Source organism: Aquarana catesbeiana, linkage group LG09 (assembly GCF_042186555.1).
Source record: "Aquarana catesbeiana isolate 2022-GZ linkage group LG09, ASM4218655v1, whole genome shotgun sequence".
In the NCBI taxonomy this organism is placed as follows: Eukaryota; Metazoa; Chordata; class Amphibia; order Anura; family Ranidae; genus Aquarana; species Aquarana catesbeiana.
The window spans coordinates 160,965,467-160,985,847 of record NC_133332.1 but is presented as its reverse complement, the minus strand read 5'-3'; the positions used below and the strand labels follow the sequence as shown (position 1 = coordinate 160,985,847).

General features: G+C 43.0%; 1 protein-coding gene across 5 annotated transcripts in view; it reads left to right on the top strand.

The window, feature by feature from the left end:
- SEPTIN6 (septin 6) overlaps positions 1-20,381 on the top strand; it is an 81,517-nt gene that overhangs the window by 52,743 nt on the left and 8,393 nt on the right. For 2 of the 5 annotated variants that reach the window (XM_073599329.1, XM_073599327.1), the window contains exon 9: positions 7,640-7,830. In XM_073599329.1, coding sequence (XP_073455430.1) covers positions 7,640-7,830 — 191 coding nt within the window. Of the gene's footprint in view, positions 1-7,639; positions 7,831-9,675; positions 9,711-17,353; positions 17,723-20,381 lie in introns of those variants that run through there. The other 3 variants (XM_073599330.1, XM_073599331.1, XM_073599328.1) reach the window with 3 other exon arrangements.

The following is a 20,381-nucleotide window of genomic DNA, read 5'->3' as shown; positions in this document are numbered from 1 at the left end:
ATATATATATATATATATATATATATATATATATATATATATATATATATATATATATATATATATATATATATATATATATATATATATATATATATTCTCCAAATAACACGTCCAAGCTCATCCTTAGACACAGCAGTGTGCAGGCAAGTTTTTTTTTTTTTTTTTTCAATTGAGATGAATAGCTTTGTAAAATCTCAGTTAATGTCAGTTGGTCTAAATATATTTGGATGCAACATGTATACTTGGTGTTATGCTCCTGTTCATATTTTTTTAACTTAAACGTTAACAGACAACCTTTATTACCAATGATATGTAATGTACTTTACAATGTTCCTGACATATATTTCAGCTTCCTGGATTTTTTTTTTCCCATCTGATATGAAAGGCAGGGATTTAACACCTGTTTAGGTTTGTCATCCATATGGCGAAATGAAAAGTAAACTTTGCAAAAAATAGTTAATTTGCATTTAATTTTAATGGCTCAAAGAATGTCAGGCAAAATGGTCGGCCTTCACGCATGTTCACTTCATCAAATTTGGCCCTCTTTGAAAAAAGTTTGGACACCCCTGTTATAAACTGTTTTAAAAGAAAAAGTTTTGACATTGGATATGCCTAAAGAAAACTTCTTTTAGGCTTTAAAGCAAGCGGAGTTCCACCCAAAAATGGAACTTCTAATACAGGTTTTTGCTCCTACTTCCGGCGAAAGATCGCTGCAGTATCCGTGGCGATCTACGCCATGTCCTGCCCCCCCCCAAAGGCCCCCCCCGCTTGCTTTCTTCTGAGAGACACACAGGTCCCAGAAGACAGCAGCAGGGACCACTCAGAACGCGCAGCGTGACTTGCGCATGCGCAGTAGGGAACCAGGCTGTGAAGTCGCAGGGCTTCGCTTCCTGAGTCCCTTACTAGCTATGCTGGCGCCTCCACCTGGAGCCGGGGAACGGGTTGGCTTCGGGTGAGGACATTGCCGGGCGCCCTGGACAGGTAAGTGTCCTTATTTTAAAAATCGCCAGCTGCAGTATTTGTAGCTGCTGACTTTAATTTTTTTTTCTCTAGTCATCTCCCAGGATGGCACACCTGAGAGATGACTGGTCCACCTGACAGGAAACACCATCAACAAATGAGGTTAAAAGGCCCCTCCCTTCCCCCTGCACCTCAGTTCTTGATTTTGTTTCCCGGCAGCAAAACGTTTATTTCTTGCTGCCCCCGGGAGCTGGACGCCACAGCCAGGGAGGGCTGCGGGTCCAGCCAGGGCTCAGTCCCTGAGACCCAAGGGCCGGGGGCACTCCCCGGCAAGAAGCCTCCCAGGCACAGAGATGTATCCCGGAGCTCCTGTGGGCACATACCTCATCCCTTGCCTTCCACCCAGACCAGGTGCATGGGGGCTGAAGGAGCCGGAGGGTCAGCTGGAGTCCAGGCCACTGGAGGGGCGGAGGGCGTCTGTTTCCCGCAATTGTGGCTCTATAGGGAACGCTGGAAACACTCCTGGGATATGAGTGAGTGTTCTGACTGGGTGGAGCAAGATGGCGCCGCTTCTGTTTCTGTGCGGCATCACTTCCGTTTCCGGACTACGCCAAAATGGCGGATCCGGAGACAAGAGACCAAGACGCTCCTTCTGGCGGCGGGACTCCAGCAAAATGGCGCGCCCTGGTCATAAGAGTCTGGTGGAGCCAAGTGGAGGTCCAACAGGCCCCTATAACCTTCTGGATCCTCACAGCAGGGCTCCTTGGAACGGAACCAGCGGGGACCAGGAATGGAAAGAGGAGGACACAGCGGTGGCTACAACCCAGGAGGAGACCACGGGTGGTGAGTCCTCCTCTGTCTGGTGGTGGGTTAAGAAGGGTCTTACCCACACCCCTTGGGGGGGGGGCAGGAGAGAGAGTACAGACTGTTAATGTATGGGTGCTGTCTTGTCTTTTGTCTCCTTAGAATCCAGTGGATCTGCTCAAGAACCCCACAAGGCTAAAGGCAAAAACCCTCCTCCCCCTAGAACAAAAATGTGTTGATATTGCAATGAAAAACTCCCACAAGATCATGTAAAACCTTTTTGTTAGATGCATACATAAGTTGTCGGGAAAGGAAACCTCACAGGTTATGAGGGACTTCCTTACAGTACAGTCCGAGATGCTTTCTACGCTCCAATCTCTGAAGATGGTTTTAGCATCTAAAGAAGGGCCTAGCACTAGTGGCAGAGATACTCTGTCCTCTAGAGCAGTGTTTCTCAACTCCAGTCCTCAAGGCGCCCCAACAGGTCATGTTTTCAGGATTTCCTTCAGATGAAATGGCTGTTGTAATTACTAAGGCAGTGAAACTGATCAAATCACCTGTGCAAAATAATGGGAAGCCTGAAAACATGACCTGTTGGGGCGCCTTGAGGACTGGAGTTGAGAAACACTGCTCTAGAGCAGTGGTCATCAACCCTTTCCTCAGGGCCCACTAACAGGCCAGGCTTGCAAGATAACTGAAATGCATTACATGTGATATCATTTGCTGCTCAGTGATTGCAGTATTCTAGTTGCATCTCCCCAAGGTAATACATAAAACCTGGTCTGTTAGTGGGCCCTGAGGACAGGGTTGATGACCACTGCTCTAGAGAAGGTACCTCCTCTCAAAGGGGTACATCCGACAGATGTCCGAGAACCCCGCAGAGGCCTCCCTCCTCTTTCACTTTGGGAGTAGATGAGTTTGAGGATTCTGGGGTGTCAGATGAAAGATCATTAGAAGAGGGGGAAAACTCAGACTCTGAGAGCCAGGGTAGTGATAGTCCTAGACTTAAAAGACACACTTTTCCCATGGAGGACATGGGGCAGTTAGTCAGGGAAATCTGTGCCTCTGAGGATATCCCAGAACCTCTAGTTCAGGCGACAGCCCAGGATAAGATGTACAGGAGGTTGGGTAAACCTCAGTCCAAGGTATTCCCAGATCATCAAACTCTCAAAGTGGTAATTTTGAGAGAGTGGAAGGACCCGGAGAGAAAGGTCCTTAAGCTCAAAACTTGGAAGAGGAGGTTTCCCTTTGGGGAGGAAGAAGAAAAGTTCTTCAAGACCTGCAAATTAGATGCAGCCCTGTCATAGATCTCTAAGAAATCTGATTTGTCTTTTGAGGACTCGGGTAACATTAAAGACCAAATGGACAGAAGGGCTGAAATGCTACTGCGAAGGGCGTGGGATGCCAATGCGGCAGCCATGGCCCCTGCCTTAGCGTCAGCCTGCGTAGCAAGGAATGTGGATGCTTGGCTGGGCAGGCTCTCTGGCCATGTTACTAGAAGGAATAATTCCAAAGAAGTCACAGACTCTGTAGAGCAGGGGTCTCAAACTGGCGGCCCTCCAGCTGTTGTGAAACTACAAGTCCTATGAGGCATTGCAAGGCTGACAGTTACAAGCATGACTCCCACAGGCAGACACATGATGGGACTTGTAGTTTCGCAACAGCTGGAGGGCCGCCAGTTTGAGACCCCTGCTGTAGAGATAATAAGCAAGGCTGTGGCATATTTTGCAGATGCGGCAGTGGAAACTGTCAGGACCACGGGTAAGTCAGCATCCTTCCTTAACTCCGCAAGAAGCGCGGTGTGGGTTAAATCGTGGGAAGGGGACCATATGTCCAGGTCACAGCTCTGCGGGTTGCCCTTTTAAGGGTTCCAGCTTTTTGGGCCTGGCTTGGATCAGGTCTCATCACGATCGTCGGAAATGGGGAAAAAGTTCCCGGTAAGAGCCAGGAGAGAGAAAGGCAAAACGTTTTTTTGTGCCAGAGCCAATTCAAGACCAAGAAGAACACGATTAGAAGGTGGGAGAAGGGTGGCCTGCTCTTTTCTGGACCTAAAGACACCAGCAAGCAGTCAAAGTGACGCCAGCGTCCGGGTAGGGGGGGGGAGACTTTCTCGCTTTGTCCCTCAGTGGAGGAAGATCCCTGAAAGCCCCTATATCTTACAGATTCTGACAGAGGGATATTGGCTGGAACTTCTCTCTCCTCCCCCTCAAAACTTTATCCTGACCCATCTCCTCAAGGATCCTTACGAGCAAAGGGTTACAACACTGGCAATTACGAGCTCTTCCCTTGGATTAACTGCAAGCCCAAGAGTTTTCACAAAGGTCCTGGCAAAGGTTGTAGCTTACCTGCATCTACAGAGGGTATCCCTTACACCTTATCTAGATGACCTTGATCTATGGGCAGTCTCTAGAACAAGTGAGAGCAGACGTAGACACAGTGATCCTCACTTTGGAGACCCTGGGCTGGATAGTGAACCGGGAGAAATCATCTCTCGTACCATCCAAAATTAAAACCTTCCTAGGATACTTGGTGGATGCAGGGGCTCAAACATTTTCCCCCAGAGGAAAAAAGGTTAAAAGTGGTAACAGCAATCTCCTCCCTAACAGAACACAGGGACTGCTCTCGCAGACAGGTTATGAGGGTCCTAAGCTTGACCTCCTGTATTCCAGAGGTTCCCTGGGCTCAGCTCCATTCCAGGGAGTTGCAGTTTTTCCTACTATCCTCCTGGGACAGAAAGAGGGAGCCGCTTGATGGAAAAAGGTGTCCATTCCAGCAAGGGTAAGGGCCTTCCTAAATTGGTGGCTGGGTCAGGACAGGCTCATGCTGGGTCGTCCCTGGGACCAGTGGAATCCTATAAGGATTACCACCGATGCAAGCGCTTGGGGTTGGGGCGCTCACTTGGGGGACCTCCAAGCACAGGGATCCTGGCCCCTGACCCAAGCAAGGGTTTCCTTCAACCACAGGGAGATCCTTGCGGTGGGTCAGGCATTGAAGGCTTTTGTAGGCAGGCTTCAGAGACTAGAGGTCCAAGTCCTGACGGACAACGTGACAGCTGTCTCTTATCTGAACCATCAGGGTGGCACGAGGTCCAGGAAACTACTGAACCTGGCTTTGGATATTCTAGATTGGGCCAAAGGAAACCTTCAGTCCATATTGGCGGTCCACATAAAGGGGACTGCCAATGTGGTGGCAGATTTCCTAAGCCGACGGCCCATCCACCAGGGGGAATGGGAATTAAACCAGGACATATTCCTCCAGATAGGTCACAGGTTTGGATTACCAGAGATAGACCTTTTCGCCCACAGAGGGAATAGAAAAGTGGAGCGTTTTTTCTCTCTCATCAAAGAGGGGGGGATCGCAGGGAGTGGATGCTCTATCTCAGGACTGGGATTGCTACCTAGCATATGCTTTCCCTTCACTAGCCTTAATACCTCGGGTTCTACAGAGGCTTGCCCACTCAGAGTGCAAGCTGATCCCGATAGCCCCATGGTGGCCAAAGAGGACATGGTTTGCTACTCTGAGAAAATGGTCGGTTTCTCCTCCACTCTGTCTGCTGCCCAGGCAGGATCTCCTTCTACAAGGGCCAGTCCTTCACCCTGACCCGGGGTTCTTCAAGTTGACGGCATGGCTCTTGAAAGGGAGATTCAAGACAAGGGATACTCGAAAGAGTAATTGAGACCCTCCTAGGTAGCTGGAAACCGATCACTAGGAAGATCTACTCAAGAATCTGGAATTTCTTCTCACACTGGTGGCAGGATAGAGAGGTTTCCAATCCTTCGGTACCAGTGGTACTTGAATTCTTACAAGCTGGGGTGGATCAGGGGATTGCCCCAAACACCGTGAAGGTACAGCTAGCAGCCCTGTCTGTATTTCTGGACCAGAGGCTCCCGCTAGAGCCCCTGATTAAGAGATTTCTACTATCAAGGGAGAGGTTAACCCCCGTAAAAATTAATAGATTCCCACCATGGAAGCTGGTCCTGGAGGCTTTGACGAAAGCGCCTTTCGAACCCGCTCAGGAGATCTCAATAAAATTTTTGACGCTTAAGTTAGCCTTTTTACTGGCCATCACTACAGCCAGGGTAAGCAACCTGCAGGCCCTGTCAATTAAGGAGCCCTTTCTGTTGGTACTGGAAGATAGAGTGGTGCTGAGACAAGACCCGCTATATCTTCCCAAGGTCGCATCCCAGTTTCATAGATCTCAAGAGATCATTTTGCCCTCCTTTTTTGAAAACCACGAAAAACGAGGGAGAGAAAAAATGTAAGTTATTAGATGTCAGGAGGTGTTTGCTGACATACTTAGAGTGAAAGATTTCAGGAAGTCGAGTCACATTTTGGTTCTATTTAGCGGCCCTAGAAAGGGAGGGCAGGCATCTAGATCTACAGTGGCTAGGTGGATCAGACAAACCATAGAAATGGCTTATGAGCAGACAGGTTCCCCAGTACCAGTTAACCTTAAAGCCCATTCAATGAGATCTTTGGTGGCCTCTTGGGCAGAAAGAGCTGGGGCCTCAATAGAACAGATCTGTCGAACAGCCACATGGGCGAAGCAGGACACCTTCTAGAAGCACTATAGAGTGGAACTGCTGTCGCCTCAGGATCTGACGTCTGGAAGGAAGGTCTTAAAAGCAGTGGTCCCACCCTAAGGTATGCCTTAAACTTCTTGTCCATCCCCTCAGGTGTGCCGTCCTGGAAGATGACTAGAGAAAATTGACAGTTACTTACCGGTAACTGCTTTTCTAGGATATCTTCCAGGACGACAGGCCTACTTCCCACCCCTGGTTTGATGTAAGTACTACGGGAAGAGTTTCTCTCTCTGGCACCCGGATAACCTATTTCTTTGGTAGAACTGAGGTGCAGGGGGAAGGGAGGGTCCTTTTAACCTCATGTGTTGATTGTGTTTCCTGTCAGGTGGACCAGTCATCTCTCAGGTGTGCCGTCCTGGAAGATATCCTAGAAAAGAAGTTACCTATAAGTAACTGTCAATTTTTTTTTTAGGAACTGCGCTTTAAGTGACACCTTTTTCTTTTCAGCTAACAGCTTTGACTTTATATGGATTGCAGTTGAAGATTCTCTATTCAGATGTTAATTCCCTTATAGGTATTTTGTGTCTATGATCCACAACCACTGGTGTGGGAGCCACATGCACCTCTTAGAACTCCTGTGATATTTTATATCGTGTATATATATATATATATATATTATTTGCCTCTAAAAAGAAATTTTTCTCACGACCAGTAATTTTGTTCAGTCTCAAACAATGCAAAAATTGACATGGCGACTCTTAAGTTGCATTTATAAATTTTATGCTGGACACTAACCTTTTTGTTTACTATTGATTTATTTTATTCACAATGTCAAGTGTACTATAGCTCTTCACCAATTTTTTTCATATGTTTTTGACTCATCAGCTGAAAGCAATTGAAAATGTCTGCTGTGCAGATATATTATTGAATGTGGCTGCTTTATTGCCAGTGTTAATGGAGCGGCTAGTGGTTAATTTATCATGTAGCACTGTAGAACTCCTTCAAAGAAAACCCGTTGTGATGCAACTTTTTAGTTCAAATAAGAAAGGGGAGGATATAAATGTTTTCCAGGCAAGTCTGCATAATTAAAGGGGGGGGGGATATAAATAATTTGCAAGAATTACCTGCTCAATTTCAATAACTTCTTGCTGAGTTCAATAGCATCTAGTTCTCTTGAAGCGCTCATAAGTAATTACATTCTGATTGTAGATTTTCTAGTATAATTGGGCAAGAATACATAAGTAAATAAATCAATTCTGCTAAATCTTTCCGCTCTGGAAAAGTTCTTGATCAGGTAGCCCATTGATGTGTGTTTTTTTTTTTTTTTTTTTTAATCTAATTTTTGAAAGCTTCATGAAAAGTTTGACCGCTTGAAGAAATTACACCAGGAGGAGAAGAAGAAGCTTGAGGATAAAAAGAAAAGTCTGGAGGATGAAGTCAACGAATTCAAGAAACGCAAGACCGCAACAGAATTACTCCAGTCCCAAGCACAACAAGCAGGAGGATCACAGACCCTAAAAAGGGAAAAGGAGAGGAAAAAGTAAGTACATTTATTACAAGTAGTGATTGGTGTGTACAGAAAATCATTTACTAATGTATGGATCATATCAGGTGTATATATTTGTGCATAGTCTGACAGTTCTTTAATGAACATGGACTAATGAGAAGGATACATTTCTGTTCCTTTTGTATGGATATTTTTTACCTGCAGATAAAGGTATTTAAAAAAAATACAATGCAATACAATACAAAAATGCTATTTACTTGAATGCTCTGTCTCCTTTGTGGAAGGGCTGATTTCCCTGTAAAGTGTCTGTGAATACACAACAACCAAGCACTGAGATTTCACTAGGTTATGAAGTGAAATATGATGTTCTTAAATTATGTACAAAGGGGGGGGGGGGGGTTATGCACAAGCCCTATAAAGTGAAAAATGTCTCACACACTCTCCTTTCTAGACACTAGCCTACATTGGGAAGGTTTTAGCAGCACGGGGAGTGCTGTCAATCCAGAAAGCAATGGGTATGGCTAGATGTGTCCAACTATTGATTAATAAGCTACAGGCTTGGGAATTAGCAGGGAAAGGGCTGATAGCCATACCTTGCAAAGTCTTCTAATGCCCCGTACACACGATCAGACATTCCGACAACAAAATCCATGGATTTTTTCCGACAGATGCTGGCTCAAACTTGTCTTACATACACACGGTCAAACAAATCTTGTCGGAAATTCCAAACGTCAAGAACGCGGTGATGTACAACACGTGCACAGAGCCGAGAAAAAGGAAGTTCAATAGCCAGTGCAGCTCTTCTGCTTGATTCCGAGCATGCGTGGATCTTTGTGCGTCGGAATTGTGTACACACAATCGGAATTTACGACAAAGGATTTTGTTGTCGGAAAATTTGAGAACTGGCTATCAAATTTTTTGTGACGGAAATTCCGATGGAAAATGTCCGATGGAGCCTACACACGGTCAGAATTTCCAACAACAAGCTCCCATCGAACATTTTCTGTCGGAAAATCCGACCATGTGTACGGGGCATTATACTACCATAGTGCAAGCAGGCACAGCCTGCATGAGGGTGGCAATGCTGCTCTGAATTTAGGGGTAGTACAGCATTGTTTTCCCATCACAGGAAGCAGCATAAAGTGGAATTCAGTTGCAGGATCAACAGGTATTTTTTAAAATTTAAATGAAAGCATATCTTTTAGGGTATGTGGGAAACTTTCTGACGATTTAGAAATGGGGCAGGCAGCAGAGAAAAGCATTCCGGGGTGTGCAGCAAAAATTGTGTGTGTTTTAGAGAATGGGTTATATGGGTAAATGTGGAGGTGGTCTCCTCCTATGGTAAAGGAAGATGCTACACAGCTACTCTTTAGAAGGTTGAATTCACTTTTAATGAGCAGTTTTCATGGTCCACTGTAGTGGCTGTGAATTCCAACAGCTGAAGAAAGAAATCTCAATGGACAAATAGTGGATGACTTCACATCTTCTGTGTATAATTGTCAACTATACCTAGCCCCATCTCTTTCATCCAATATACTGTACAGTATATTTTGCACGGAGAAGGGAAATAATATGGTGTTTTTTCCATGCACCTGTCAAAGTGCTATGGTCACAGATGTGGTACAGATCACGCTAGTCTGTAATTGGCACTAATGTCAAGCTCGCAACATAACAAGGGAATCATTAAATGTCAGTTGTATGACAATAGGAAAGAGGCAAAATCTACTGCACTCCCACATATGATGATTTTTTTTTTTTTTTTTCTCAGGTTTGCTCATTTGTCATTCTTTTGTTCTGTTTTCATTTATTTCACTATTCTGTTTTTCCTATTAACATTTCATTCTCCCATTCGTTGTTACCTCTGTGCTGTTTTTACAGTTAACTGCTGTTTGCTGCATGGGCGCATGGCTTTGGTAAGCGATTAACATGTTAGAACTACTCAGGCTTTGTATGTAGGACAAACTTGACTGAAGATGGCAATGTGTATAACCACTTTGTACAACCAAGCTGTAACTCCTAATAAAAAATGACATGCTGCTATTGCTCATAAATGTTTACTTAATTAATGTTGTGTTAACACAGTAATATGCTTGTGATCAAGAGATGGATTAAAAAGGAATTCCCTTGGACTGAGCCATGTTTTGGGTAAAAACTTTAGTGGAGGTTTTTCTTCTTTAAAAGAGCTAGGTGTTCACAAAACTGTATTTCATCTTTAATGGTAAACCACTTCAGTCCATTTTCTAGCAGCAGGAACAGGAAAAACTGATTGTCTGTTAGAACTTTCCTGTTCTTATTTACCACTTGCCTACCGCATATTTACTGTGGCAGGTTGGCTCTATTATAAATCGCGTACCTGTGTGTCATTTTGTGCAATAGCCACTGGGTGCTGTGCATCCCATTGGACACAGAGGATGCTAATCTGTGGATCCGGCGGACCCGATGTCCGCCAGCGACCCACGATCGTTCCCCAGAGAGGCAGAACGGCGATCTGCCTGAAAGGCAGATCGCTTTTTTGGCAGGGAAGAAGATGGAGATCTTGTGCATCTGCTAAGCAGGAACACCGATCTGTCTTCATCCAGTCAGAGCAACCCCCACAAAACTTTTGCGCAAACCAATTAATACATACTTATTGGGATTTTTTTGTTTTACCAAAAATATGTAGCTGAATACATAGTGGCCTAAATTGATGAAGAAATTAGATTTTTCTTTTTTTTAACTTTTTTTTTTTATTATTGGATATGTTGTATAGCAGAAAGTAAAAAATATAGATTTTTTTTTTAAATTGTTGCTCTTTTTTTCTTTATAGCACAAAAAATAAAAACCGCAGAGGTGATCAAATGCCACCAAAAGAAAGCTCTATTTGTGGGGCAAAAAGGACTTCAATTTTATTTGGGTACAGCATCGCACAACCGCGCAATTGTTAGTTATTCTAACGCATTGCCGTATCGCAAAAAAAAATGGTCTGGTCATTAGGGAGGTAAAACCTTCTGGGGCTGAAGTGGTTTATAGCCTTCTTTATGGAGGTTCATAATGTGTTGGTGAGCTTCATCACTTAACTCCTCAGCCACCAATTTACCCCTTTTGATTAGCATAATACAGTAGTCAGAGATGAGGGCAAATTGTATTGAATCAGATATACTGTATATTGTGCTTCAGTTAACTTTTGAGCTGTGCTGACACGTCTCTATCTATATGTTGATTGTGGCGTGAGGTCATCTGCTTGGTAAATCTAGCAAAAAATTTCATAAAAAGAGTGACCAGTGTCCAAAGTCTTCAGGTCAAAACGGAGCATCCACTTGATGCCACGCCTATAGCTGTTCTGCATATAAAAATGTACATTTTTTTCTATTAAGAAACATACTTAAGATAGCTTATCACTAAAGGATCACTAAAGCTATTTTTTTTTTTTTTAAATAACAAACATGTTATACTTGCCTCCCCTGTGCAGCTCGTTTTGCACAGAGTGGCCCCGAACCTCGTCCTCTGGGGTCTCTCGGCGGCTGTCTTGGCTCCCCCCCGCAAGGACTCAACACTTTCATGCGAGCTCCCTCGCATGGTGTTGAGTGCTTGCGGGCGCGCTCCCGTGATACAGCCGGAGGCCATAGCCGCTCAATGTATCACTCGGCCCCGCCTCCGGCGCGCCGCGTCATTGGATGTGATTGACAGAAGCACGAGCCAATGGCTGCGCTGCTTTCAATCCATCCACTCTAGCCAATCATCGGCCAGGCTAAGTGGCGAAGAGCGGGAGCGAGCACGGGACTTTCGAGGGGTTAGGTAAATAAAACGGAGGGGCTGGGGGGGGGGGGGGCGATATTGTCAGATGTTTTTTCACCTTAATGCATAGAATGCATTAAGGTGAAAAAACTTTTTTACCTTTTACAACCCCTTTCAGAGGACAGTTTTTAGAATGTCTAAAAAAAAAAAAAAAACGATGAAAAGAACCCACAGTGCGTACACAGCATATTTTTGTGAAACCTATTTCTCAGTCTTTTTATTTTTTTATTTTCTTTTTCTTTTTTTGTGGTCCATAGACTATTATTATTATTTTTTTTTTTTTTTTTGAAATAATGGTCTATTGACTAGATGAGACTAAAAGGGCAGTTGTATCGCATGTTTTGCAGGCGTGGTCCACTGTTGTCACCATCCAGAAATCTGGCCTGAGAACTGCAATGCATCTGTCACTGGAGTGTATATATATCTAGTTAAATGAGTTGCTTTGCATTATTATATTATCATGCTTTGCTACTTTTATCACCTGTTTAGTGATCTATTTCAGGACCCTCGCAGCTCAAATATCTAACTTACAGCTAATCTAGCTAGCCAAACACGCAGGGATTCAATCATTCAAAAACCTTACATCTGATGTGCATTTTCACAATTATGTTCATATCAGGCAAATTCACATACTGCTTTAGAACACTTTATGAAGTGTTTTTTTTTTTTAAATCTTGTAGAAGTCTAGGTTCACACTTGTGTGGGTGGTTACCACTGCGGGTCCACACCTGTTCCTGCAGCCACAATCACCCGCACAGTGAAATACAGGAGATGCGTGCGTGTGCCAGTAGTTCTAATGGCACACCGCACACACTGGAAATCGCTCCCATACTGCACTTGCAGTTCCCATGCAGGCTGTGATTTCTGCCTTTTTTGCCTTTCCTTTTTTTCAAATGAATGAGCTGCCATGTCTGTGCAAAATGTGGTTCACAGGGCCATGATAATGTGAGCCTTAATCATCTGTTAAACATTGTAAAAATTGAGTCAATGCAAAACATTTTGACTCTCATTGATAACCAAAGCAACGTATTTAGTTGCACGTGTTAATCCTTGTTGTATTTGCTAACTTTTACGCTTGTATATTTCACCACAAACCATCTCAGTTGGTAATTTTTATACTAAACACTAGGTACTGATGGAATTTAAAATTCTGCCTGACTTTTATTTTTTTAAATTTTTTTTTTAGTATTGTCTATTTTTTTGCTTGCATTAAGTAAATGGACTTCTGCCCTAACCACTGCTATGTACATTTTTTCCCCAGCAATTGTCTTTGTGAGAAAGCTATAGTGACACTCTGTATAAGCCACTATAAAGCTTCCCTTAAATGCCTACAGGAGAACACTCCGCTATTGTGCAAGGAAACAGGAGGAAGGAACTTTAAGAACTAGGCATTTCTGTGAATTTAAAAATTAAAGCTGGAACAGTATAGGAAATTGCTAAATGTCTGTTCTGCTGAGCCAGTTCTCCTTGAGCTTTGCAAATTTTCACAGGGAATTTTTTTCTTTATACACTTGTTTGCACATGCCTGTAAAGTTTCTACGCAAGCCTTTTTTTTTTTTTTGTTTTGTTTTTTTTTTTTGTAGTTCAGTGTTAATAAAGACAACTTGTCCAGTGCATTCTGCAGACTCCTACAATTTCACAAAACTGGAAAAATTAAGCATGGTTCCTATATATATATATAGGGGTAATTTATGTATTATTTTGGTCTGCACAACATTCCTCTAAAACATAACTTTTCTGCTTTTGTGATTAGCTCACGTCTCTTCCTAGCAGTTTTTCTGTTAGTATTGTGCCTGGACTGCATGTGTTGCTGTAGCAGGAAATAAGTGGAGTCAGAATGTGAGTTGTAATACAAATGGCTGCAGGAGTAACCAATCCGACTGTACTACTACAACAATAATAATTTTTATACATGTAACCGACAGTGTTACGCATACATTGTTGCTTCTTTATTTTCATTTGTGCCAGGGAGCTTAAGCTGTGGTAGCAGTGTATTTTGTTTTTGTTTTTTGTAAATGATTTGCATAAAAGATTATTGCTGTAAACAGCCCTGGAAAAAAAAAAAAAAGGCAAATTAAAAAAAAAAAAAAAAAGGTACTCTACAGTGCAGTTTTCAGAATACATTTTTAAAATCCTGAGTTTGTGCTAATTGATATGGGTACCTGGGATAATTTTTTTTTTTTCAATTGCCACAATAGTCTAGGAACCGGTTTGGCAGTTTTAAATATTTTCCATGAGTTTATTATGTAATAGTTCTATAGGGAGCTGTACACCTGTTCTGCAGCAGTGTAATAATTATTGATTGATATGGCAGCATTTGTTGAAAAATTCTTCTACTTGCACTTAGAAGGTGGACAACAGTGATGTACAAACTCCTGCACACTATTACTATAGCTCATTCCCCCCATTCTTCAGCTATATGGAGTAAGCCATGAAAATGTATGCAAACCCAATCACTAAAATTTCATAGAAGTTAATTTTGTTAATGTAATGTCAAAAGACTACTAAATGTTATACCCGGTGATCCTGCCATGAAGGGCCTTGTTCAGATACTTGCTGTTAGAGTGACAATCCCTCTATCTCTGTTTCCCAATCGTTCATCTGCTATGTCACACAGGATTTTGATGGACGCTAAAGTGGCAGTTTCAGCACATATTATGCAGCACGGTCCACTGTTGTCACCATCTGGAAACCTGCCCTGAGAAATGCCATGCAGCTGCCACCAGAGTGTATGTATAGACAGAATGGCATCAATGTTTTCAGATCTACAATTTTGCTATGTGTTTAGTGATATATTTCAGGACTCTGTCATAACTTGTACAGCCCAAAGATCTAATTTAGCGTTAATCAAGCTAGCCAAACACTCAGAGATTCAATCATTCAGAACCCTTTCATCTGATGTGCATTTTCACTATTTAGAATTCTGCTCTGAGAAATGCAGTGCAGCTGCCACTGAAGCACATGTGTAGACAGGATGTGACTTCAAAGAGGCAGCAGTAGATCAGAGCACTAAAATGTAACCAATAATAAAAAAAATAGGAGTGACATTTTTGCCCATTCTCCTTTGCAAAATAGCTCAAGCTCTGTCAGATTGGATGTGTCTGAACAGCAATTTTCAAGTCCTGCCACAGATTCTTAATTGGATTTAGGTCTGGACTTTGACCAGGCCATTCTAACACATGAATATGCTTTGATCCAAACCATTCCATTGTAGCTCTGGCTGTATGTTTAGGGTTGTTGTCCTGCTGGAAGGTGAACCTCCACCCCAGTCTAAAGGCTGGGTTTTCTCTAAGATTGCCCTGTATTTGGTTCCATCTATCTTCCCATGAACTCTGACCAACTTCCCTGTCCCTGCTGAAGAAAAGCATCCCTACAACATGATGCTGCCACCACCATGTTTCACAGTGGGGATGGTGTGTTCAGAGTGATGTGCAGTGTTAGTTTTCTGGGTATGTGTATAAGGGTGCTCTGAGCATGAGGACCAAGCAGACAGTATCTCTAGAGAGGCAAGGGTCCAATGATATATATCCAACACTGAGAGCTGCACTCAGAAAAGAGGAGAAAACTCTGAAACAAAATAAGACAGAAGAGAGAGGTGCCTCTAAGTGCAGAATTAGTAGCTGTTTATTTCCCCAAATAAGATTAAAAACACTTACAAAATCTGGCGAATTAAAAAGCATGTAGTCATTGATAATGCAAATGGTCCTGCAGGCGGATGGGTCCCCGGCATGTAAAGACTCACAATTGTGTCCTGTGCTTTACCAGAAACATAGAGCTACCGGTAAGCTGATGAATGGGTACACACTGCGAGTTCATGATGGACGGAGATCCCGGAAGTGATGTCAGCAGTGAGAGACCGGAGCCAGCATGACTACATCCAGTTCATGCTGGCTCCCGTCTCTCACTGCTGACATCACTTCCGGGATCTCCGTCCATCATGAACTCGCAGTGTGTACCCATTCATCAGCTTACCGGTAGCTCTATGTTTTTGGTACAGCACAGGACACAATTGTGAGTCTTTACATGCCGGGGACCCATTCGCCTGCAGGACCATTTGCATTATCAATGACTACACGCTTTTTAATTCGCCAGATTTTGTAAGCGTTTTTAATCTTGTTTGGGGAAATAAACAGCTACTAATTCTGCACTTTGAGGCGCCTCTCTCTTCTGTCTTATAGTGTTAGTTTTCTGCCACACATAGCGTTTTTCCTTTTAGGCCAAAAAGTTCAATTTTGGTCTCATCTGACCAGGGCACCTTCTTCCACATGTTTGCTGTGTCCCCCACATGGCTTATCGCAAACTACAAAAGCGACTTTTTATGGCTTTCTTTCAACAATGGCTTTCTTCTTGCCACTCTTCCAAGGCCAGATTTGTGGAGTGGACAATTTAATAGATGTCCTGTGGACAGATTCTCCCACCTGAGCTGTGGATCTCTGAAGCTCCTCCCAGGGTTACCATGGGCCTCTTGGCTGCTTCTCTGATTAATGCTATCCTTGCCTGGCCTGTCAGTTTAGGTGGAGGGCCATGTCTTGGTAGGTTTGCAGTTGTGCCATATTCTTTCCATTTTCAGGTGATGGATTGAACAGTGCTCCCTGAGATGTTCAAAGCTCATATTTTTTTATAGGATAACATGACCAAATGTGAAACATTTTAAGGGGTATGAATACGTTTTCAAGGCACTGTATAAAGCAGTAAGTGTGGCCTTCACTAAACATTTAGTCCATGTGTATCTTCTGGTGAATGTGGTTCAAATTACTGATTTGCCTGCAGTACATGTCACATTCGCTATGTTATAAATATGCTTCTAAATGTCATTCAACTGGGGCTTACATCTACTTTACTGAGCTTCTGAGACTATTGCATCAGCAAGATCTTTTGTGTTTTCTAGTATAACCCTTCCCAGCCTTGGAAAGACATTGGACAAAATTGGCCAGCAAATTAGCTACATCACCTTTTGATCAGAGGGGGTATGGGATGTGAGGGAGTGGGTGGGGGACACAACGGGTTTCTTCTGTAAAATTCCTTAAAAAGGACTTTAGCTATCTTCACAAAGCCTCATCTGTTCACACCATTATATCTTCACATTCATATTTTGGAATGGAAAAATTCTAGGAATATGCAATACAAAGCCATTTACACTGCATTATGTAAATCACAGTGCATTAAAACCTTTCCAGCATTCTGTGGGTTGGATCTGTTATCCACCATACGTTATGAAAGCAATACTAGAAGGATGCATTTAATCAAATTGATTGGAAACCTTGGGGTAGAGAAGAGGGGCAGACACATTCCTATGACTTTCTGCTTCTGTAACCAGATTGTGCAAAAAAAAAAAAAAAAAGCCTTTAGTAATATATAGGATTTACAGTTGGAGGGTGTTTTTTCACATTGAGCCGTTTGTACCCCCTAGCAGCTGCTTTCACTGCTACACATTGGCTTTGGCAGGTATAGAAGGTTTTACAGGGGAGATTGGAGCTTGTATTCTGAAATCTGCATTGCTGCTCTTAGTGAGTTGAGACACCACCTTGTAGCAGATCATTGGCTGTGCATGTCAAAAAATGGATAAACAAATGAAATGCTTGGATGATCTGCGACTCTGACAGTAATGTGTTGATCATCACGTTCTGCCTTTTTCTTTTCTTTTTAGTTTTTTACTTGTTTGAGATTTTTTTTTTTTCCATTGCATGTCTGTTCTTTTGCCAAATTGGCATTTCATTCACTAACTGATACCTAAGTCATAATTGTGTAAATATTAATCGTTATTTTAATTTCTCATTTACAGTTCTGGTTTCCTGTAACATGCTTATTCCTGGCACACTGTTTCCCTCCATCAATCATTTAATGATCCTTGACCCCTGGTCAATCGTAATTCACTCCTTTGCATGAAAACCTGCAAGTTTCTGTCTGCTTGTAGAAGATGAAATTCGTAGCATGCGGAATTTTTACAACATACATTCATTGTCACCTTATTTTTCATTTGCATGTTTTGTTATATGCATGTTTAATTACAAGGAGATAACCAAAATCTATTCTGTGTATTTTTTTTTCCATGTCTGTTGTAGGGGACATAGCTAGAATTTTATATGGCTGTTGACTACAATATTGTTCATGCTCAGGGTTAGGTTTTCAGTAATAAAGTTGGTGCCACAAAGTTCTGTTTCTGTGTATCTTCCTGCAATAATCTGAAAGCAAACATTTTGCTCTGTGTAGAGAGCCGAACACTCAAGTACAACATTATCCCTTTTGCATTCCCCTCTCCTCTCTCCCCTCCCCTCTCCCCTGCTATGTCTTCCCTAGTATCCTATACAAATTTCTGCTTTATTAGTTTTATACTCATGTTTTTTTTTGGGGGGGGGATACAATCCAAAGTTTGAATAGCTGCACACTTAGTGTGCCATGGCCAAACATGGGAATGATAATGGTGCTCTAAATCAAATTCAGGGTTTAATAGTGGCACCCATAGTGTACTGAGGCAAATTAAGGATAATGGCAGCATGGCTTCAAAATGACAGGCCTACAGGGGACTAAATTAATTGTGTTAATATGCTGGCAACAAATGTGACAATATATGCAAAAATGGGCAATTGTGATATCATGGAGACAATATATTGGTGATAATGACATTAGGCAGACCGAAAATGGGCAATTGTGGCAAAATGTGACCAAAATCTTGCCTGCCTTCCCCAAGAAAAATCCCTTTACAGGAGCTAAGAATTTTCTTGCTTCTCTTCCCCTGTGTGTATCTTGATATGGGCGTGATGTGGCACAATGATTGGGCATGCTTTCATCAGCAGTGTTGCTACAGACTCGGGTGAGAGACCAAGCCGCTGTGGTGGGCAGAACAATATGAATGAGGAGATAGAAGGTAGCACAGATAACTCGGCTGCAACACTGCTGGCTGCTTAATCATTTGCATGTCTCAGTCACAGTGTAATCCAATTCATTAGCAGTGAGCACCCTGCAAGTTGATGTGGACTGACGGACACACACACCTTTTGGTCTCTAGGTGTGCCACTGGTAATGGTGCTTATGCCTGGAGATGTTGGTGATCAGTGACCCTGTTTTGTCCTGTGGTAAAGGATCTTGACAAATTTCTACTATAGGAGGGGGCTTCACGGTGTCTCGTGAAAAGGCAGCCTGATGTATCAATTTTTGGTGAAGATGTTGCATTGAAGTTTTAATCAAACCTGCCTAAGGCCCCTTTCACACTACAATGACTGCAAAGCTGCAATTTCGACACAATTTCAGGGAATGCCTATGTAACTCGCATCAGTCAGATCAAAGTAGTACAGGGACTACTTTGAAGTCGGTGCGACTTGAAGTCGCACAGATATGAATGGTACTCATTGGTAATCATGGGGTATGACTTATCACGTGACTTTGCAGTCCTGAGTCACAGGACAAGTCACACAAGTGTGAAAGGGACCTTAGGGTTAATGTACATCAGTATTAGGCTGGCCTTTACAAGTGTAGAATTTCATTAGAAAATTGTCATTTTCAGAACATTTGCTCAATTACCTTTAAAAGTTAAAGGTTACAATTCAACAATCAATCACAGTTTCAAGCAGGGAAGACGAAAAACGGATGGACACTTTCTGCTGATATTGGGAGCAAACAATATAATAGTTGCATTTCCTCTCAGCTAAGAAAAATCAGAACTGGTCTTCTCCGCATGCGTTTTTCAGAATGTATGTTCTATTAAAACTGAGACATTGGCCTGGAAGTCACACAAAATGTCGTTCAAAATTTTAGTCTATGGAGGTACCATGAATCTCTTAAATGTGTGAATGAAGTTGTACAGGTAAAAGGTCAGCTTTAGCATAAAGCCTGCCATACACTGCTCATATTTTGGCTGATTCGTCTAAATTCCACCTGCAAGTGGCCCTCTCTTCACCACTTGGCTCAACAGGGCTGTCATTTCTAAATATCTGGTAAAAGAAGAACACAAATGTCTCTATACTTTGAAGTCTATCTAAGCCCGAAAACAAGAATGTAATATATTGCAGCTTCACTAGATTTAATTTTTTAGGCTTTTTTCTTTTTATTTTAATCCTGTAATCCTGCAAACAAAACACTACTTGACCTTTCAGGCTACAGCATTTGTATCTATGAAGGAAACCCAGCCCATCCATAAAGGGAGCACGGGTGCTGCCCCCCCTCCCCCTATCCATGCGTCCAGCCCCTTGATCTACATACAGGGACTCCGGACCATGGATTCCATTGGTGGGGGGGTACCGGCACGTGAATAAAGCCGGAGGCTCTAAGAGGCTTCAAAAAAGGGTGGGCTCAGGGTGCAGAGCACTGCACTCCGAGCCCACCCGGTTGTGTGACAACAGCGAATTAATATTTACTATTCTCACACAAATCCCCTCCTGGCCAATTGGGAAGCGGATTATGAGACCAGTTTCCCGGTTGGCCAAAATGCCAGGTGATCCTATTGGATGCCTAGGCGGAGAGAGGAGAGCAGAGAGCACGGCTGGAGAAGACCCATCAGCCGCCACTGAATTGGCTCACCCATGGCGGCGCTCCACGGCTCGAACTGGGGGGGGGTCAGAGTGAGGAGGTAAGGAGGCCATCTGGCTTGTTGGGGGGGGCCCGCAAACATTTCCCTGGGGTGGGGGGGATTAGTAGATTACAAAAGAAATATGGTTGTTGCCGCCTTTTCAACTCATACGAAGTAAAAAGGAAACTGCATTTCTGGGAAGATCGTCAAGTATTTACTATACTTGCTCTAAAATGTTCTTTGCCTTAAAAATGAAAAGTAATGCAGCTACCAAGGAATGGTAAGCTGCAATATATTTTACTGGGGG